This window comes from Cyprinodon variegatus, unplaced genomic scaffold, assembly GCF_000732505.1.
Source record: "Cyprinodon variegatus isolate N-32 unplaced genomic scaffold, C_variegatus-1.0 Scaffold585, whole genome shotgun sequence".
Classification (NCBI taxonomy): domain Eukaryota; kingdom Metazoa; phylum Chordata; class Actinopteri; order Cyprinodontiformes; family Cyprinodontidae; genus Cyprinodon; species Cyprinodon variegatus.
This window is the reverse complement of record NW_015151038.1, coordinates 278527-282677: the sequence shown is the minus strand read 5'-3', so window position 1 is coordinate 282677 and position 4151 is coordinate 278527. Positions and strand designations below refer to the sequence as shown.

General features: G+C 38.6%; 1 protein-coding gene across 2 annotated transcripts; it reads right to left on the bottom strand.

The window, feature by feature from the left end:
• Nucleotides 1–1890: 1890 nt before the first annotated feature.
• On the bottom strand, nt 1891–3770 carry spx (spexin hormone). Of its 2 annotated transcripts, XM_015392300.1 has the most exons (6): nt 3675–3770; nt 3420–3503; nt 3270–3327; nt 2421–2483; nt 2154–2240; nt 1891–2029 (listed from the first exon to the last, which is right to left on the bottom strand). In XM_015392300.1, the coding sequence occupies exons 1-6, from the start codon at nt 3693–3695 to the stop codon at nt 1965–1967; spliced, it is 378 nt and encodes a 125-aa protein (XP_015247786.1). In that variant the 5' UTR covers nt 3696–3770; the 3' UTR covers nt 1891–1964. The 2 variants fall into 2 exon arrangements, with proteins under 2 accessions (XP_015247786.1, XP_015247787.1); XM_015392301.1 differs by lacking the exon at nt 2421–2483.
• Between the last annotated feature and the right edge of the window lie 381 nt (nt 3771–4151).

Genomic DNA, 4151 nt, shown 5'->3' with positions numbered 1-4151 from the left:
GATAGATAGATGTTGCAGTATCTATAACAACCAAAACACAAGGATTTCAGAATAATTCAGTTATTAATTTCATTCACTCACCAGATCTGAACGGCCTGTTAAAAAACTTCACACCCATGAGCAGAGGTAATGCAGCCTGATGATATTTACCGCATCAGATACAGTTCCCCCATGTTAAGCAGGGGGAACACTATCTGATGGAGTTTATAGGCCCGTCAGATCCCGTTCCCCCCTGATGTCATTTACGTTGAGTTGCAATAAATGCTAAACTCTCTGCAGGTTCTTGTCTTTGTCATCCGCTCTATTCAGCTGGCTTTGGAAACACACGGCGAGAAGATGGGGGCTGGGTGGTGAGGGTTACGGGGCAAGAAACCCAAAAGTAATTAAATAGTTACTTTTTCTAGTAACTAGTTACTTTTATGGTGGAGTAACTCAGTTGGTAAATCAGTTACTTTTTTGGAGAAGTAACTAGTAACTATAACTAGTTACTTTTTCAAAGTAATGTGCCCAACACTGCTGTAACACTAGGGAACAATGCAGAGGATCCTGCAAAACAAAGAGGGAAATGGCAACGAAAGTAAAGGAGAACCCAGCTGCTGGTAATAAGGGGAAACAAAAGTTTAACTGAGTTTACTTATAAATGAAAGGTATAACTGAGGGAGAAATGTTTAAACAGGAGAAGGGAGACACTGGAGGGAGATAGAGATCCAAAAATAAAGGAATAATCACCAACTAATCTTATTTATAAAGAATCCCATAAAATCATTACTGCTAAGAGCAGGTGGAATGGACGGTTCAACAGAGCTATGGCTCTGGGTGAGTTTGGCAACTGTATTAAAGGATTTCATTCGTATTCTACTTCTCTAGCCCACCTGGAGATCTGTTATGGTCCAGATCCTGATGCATGACCACCGACTGATAAAAACAAAATCCTGCTAAACTGGTTTACCTTTTAATAAACCTACTAAACTTTGCTACTTCAGCATCTCACCCCACTCTATGCCAAACTCGTTGGTTTTGAATGGACTCACAGATGAGTGAAATTATTGCTTAAAGCTCGAGCTTCCAGCTGACTAGAGGTTGAGCTTTTCATTAGGAGCTCTGGTTAATATTGCTTTGCAATTCATACCTACATCACAAACTTTTTGCAGCCAACAGGAACAGATAAATCTGGGTGGTCGTTTGACCAATTATCTGGTACAATGGTAGAGTTGATGTTAACTGGTTTATGTATCGCCACTCTTCTGTCTCTAGAAGCTTTATCCTGGTATTATTTATATATTCCCTTTACGGCTGAAATATCCCACTGTGTTCAAGTTTTATTCATCTCATGGAAACTCTCAACTTTTGATAAGATTTGCAGAAGCATCCAAAAAGCCTTCAAATGTCAAACCTTTGAATCATTAATAGTTAAATAATACAGTTTTGGGTTGGCCTAGCCTTTAGCTCACTTAATATCCTTTAAGATGAACTTTAACCAATTCTGCAAACATAGTAATATTTGGAGCCAGCTATAGATGCTAAGGTTGTACAAACTTTGTATTAATTTTGAGGGAACTATTTTCTCACTTTGGACCAGATTGTTTAGCTTTCCTAAATATAATCCATATGCTAAGCAGTTATAATAATTGCAACTGTTCTGTGTCTCTAATATGAAAATTTCTCTGATGATCTGACACATTAAAGCGTGATAAAAGCCAAGATAGCAGAAACTACAAAGCGCTCATTTTATCTATCGCAACAGTTAGTGTTCATACATTATGGACATAATCTCGCTCATTGGATGCAGACTGTTTGAAAACACTGTGATATTATTATAAGTGTTAAATGAACCACACAGGTAAAGAGCAATAATCCCAAATGTTTATTAAAATATCATTCAAACACAGTGAGAGATTTCTTTTTCCATCAAAGCAGCAATACAACAGACACAAATCAAACAGAAACTATTCTGGCTGCTGCTGTCAGAAGTATTCTCTCTTCCAGACCGGCAGCTCCTGGAAATACAGCTCCTCAGGCCCTTCATCAGCTGGGATGGAGAAAAAAAGACAGACATGAAATCACTGCCCAGGTTTATTTGATGGGTTGATGCTATTGTCAGTCATGGACAAACACCACAAAGAGCAGTTAGAGGTGAGATTGTGGCTGATCACCTCCCTCCCTGGCCTGCTGCAGGAACTTCAGCAGCACCGTGGCTGCCTGGTCCACACTCAGCTTCTCTGTGTTCTGACTGCGGGTCTCTGAAAGAAACAACAGGACAAAGCAGAGACTCATCAGAGGGCGTTTGCATAGCTCCGTTCTGATTCCAGGTCTCTAACGGGTCGTAGGAACTCGGATTGTTCTTCTCAGACTTTCTACAAACGTTGCTCAGAATGACGATTTAATCAATGAAACTGAGAACTGAATAAATTTAGTTGTACCTAAGTGTAGCGTGTCATAGACATCTCCTTCTTTTCGGTCCTCAGAGATGAACCTACGACCCTCTGACAGAAAGTATTACAGGTCAGTTCCATGATCGTGAAACCATGTTTGTTCTGTAAATGTAGGCACAGTCAAACAGGCCAATCTGAAATCATTCTCCACCTGTTATCAGTCAAATATTAAATATTATTTCCAGAACATTATCATGTTCAGTAGCTTGTATGTATTCCAACTCCTTAAACATGTTCACATTATGTCCAGTCTGACCGCAAACTCTGATCTCCTTTATTTCTGTTGTTGTCTGACTTTTGACTCTTTCCTCTAAATGAGGCAAACAGTCCAGTTATCCTGCTTCTGAGGAGAAAGACAGAGGATGCCTGATTTGCCATGAGGCTCACAGGAGGCAGTGCAAACTTGAAAACTAGGTCCAATTGAAAGATAAGATCAGAGCATACTCCTGTTTTATAAAGGTATAGTCAAAGGCAAAACCTAAATAAATATAGGGTCTGGGACAGCCCTTTAATATTCAGGTTCACACATGATATATAGCACTTACTGGTCTATAAGGACACACTAATAAGTTCTAGCCTATTAGTCTCCTTAAGTATTAATTTAGGGGGATTGAAAACAGAAACATGACACACTTTGATTTTCACATCTAAAATCTTTACAGGTCCTATTTCCTTCCATATCATAGTTATTTGTTCATTTGTTTTAAAAATAGATTCAAGTTTGTGGTTGGAACTTGACAAAACAGGTTTAAGTAGTGTGAATACTTTTGCAAAGTACTGCAGTTATTTTTTCCATAATATTAAAATGCCTCAGAGATTAAAGCACTGAATACGTACGTGTGCCTTTTAAGTACAACATTGCTTGCGGAGTCCAGTTTCTCCGTTGAAATGATCCCTGGAGACAAAAACCAAGAACATTTATTTTTGCTTTTTAACCTTTTCAGTTTCAACAAGTCGCTCTTTTCACTGTAGTATTAAGGTTATTACTTTTGGCACGCTCCAAGAGTGTGAGATGAAGGAGGCAAGCAGCAAAAGGGTGAGCAGGTGGGTCAAAGTGATGCCCCTCAATCCCTATTAGACAAAAAGCAAAGCAGAAGAGCAGCAATCAAGATCCTGCCAGGTTTCCAAAATGTAACACTTGGTAAAAAGACAACAAAGAATAACATGATCAGGAAAAATCATCACAAGTGTTTCCTTTGAATAAAGTAACATACTGACAAGGATAAACGGAGATGCTCTTACCTTCATTCTACCAGATGTCATTTAGCTCTGTGATTCGCTCAAATGTTGATACAGAAAGTGGATCTGCTGCTGCTACTTCTTGTATTTATACCCTCCTCAGCAGCAAGACTATGAGGTCCGTAGTCCTTCATGATGCCAGCAGCAATAGGTCACGCCAATATGATGAAAGGGGGGCGGGTAGGAGAGTGAATAAACACAATCCAGATCAATTTGAATTATTCTGCTACTCTCTATTAAATCTGTTATTATCCAAACATTTTTCAGGATTTAAGTAGCTGTCCTTGGAGGATTTTTTTCAGAAGCTTCTGGCTGTTGAAAAAAAATGTGGACTGAATTTGGGAACTGCTGAGAAAAGCCTATTTTAAGATGTATTTTTTGTCTTATATTAGCAGAATAACAACATTTTGTGAATAATCAACCTAATATAACAATTGCTGCCTTTGAAACTCAGAAATTAAATATTTAATTTAGTCGTTC

Excerpts from the sequence above, each read along its gene's own strand:
- spx (XM_015392300.1), bottom strand. The coding sequence starts at position 3,695 with ATGACATCTGGTAGAATGAAG. Across the intron at positions 3,328-3,419 it reads ACTCTTGGAGCGTGCCAAAA|GGATCATTTCAACGGAGAAA; the intron begins GTAATAACCTTA and ends TTTTGTCTCCAG. Across the intron at positions 2,484-3,269 it reads GTTGTACTTAAAAGGCACAC|AGGGTCGTAGGTTCATCTCT; the intron begins GTACGTATTCAG and ends ACTTTCTGTCAG.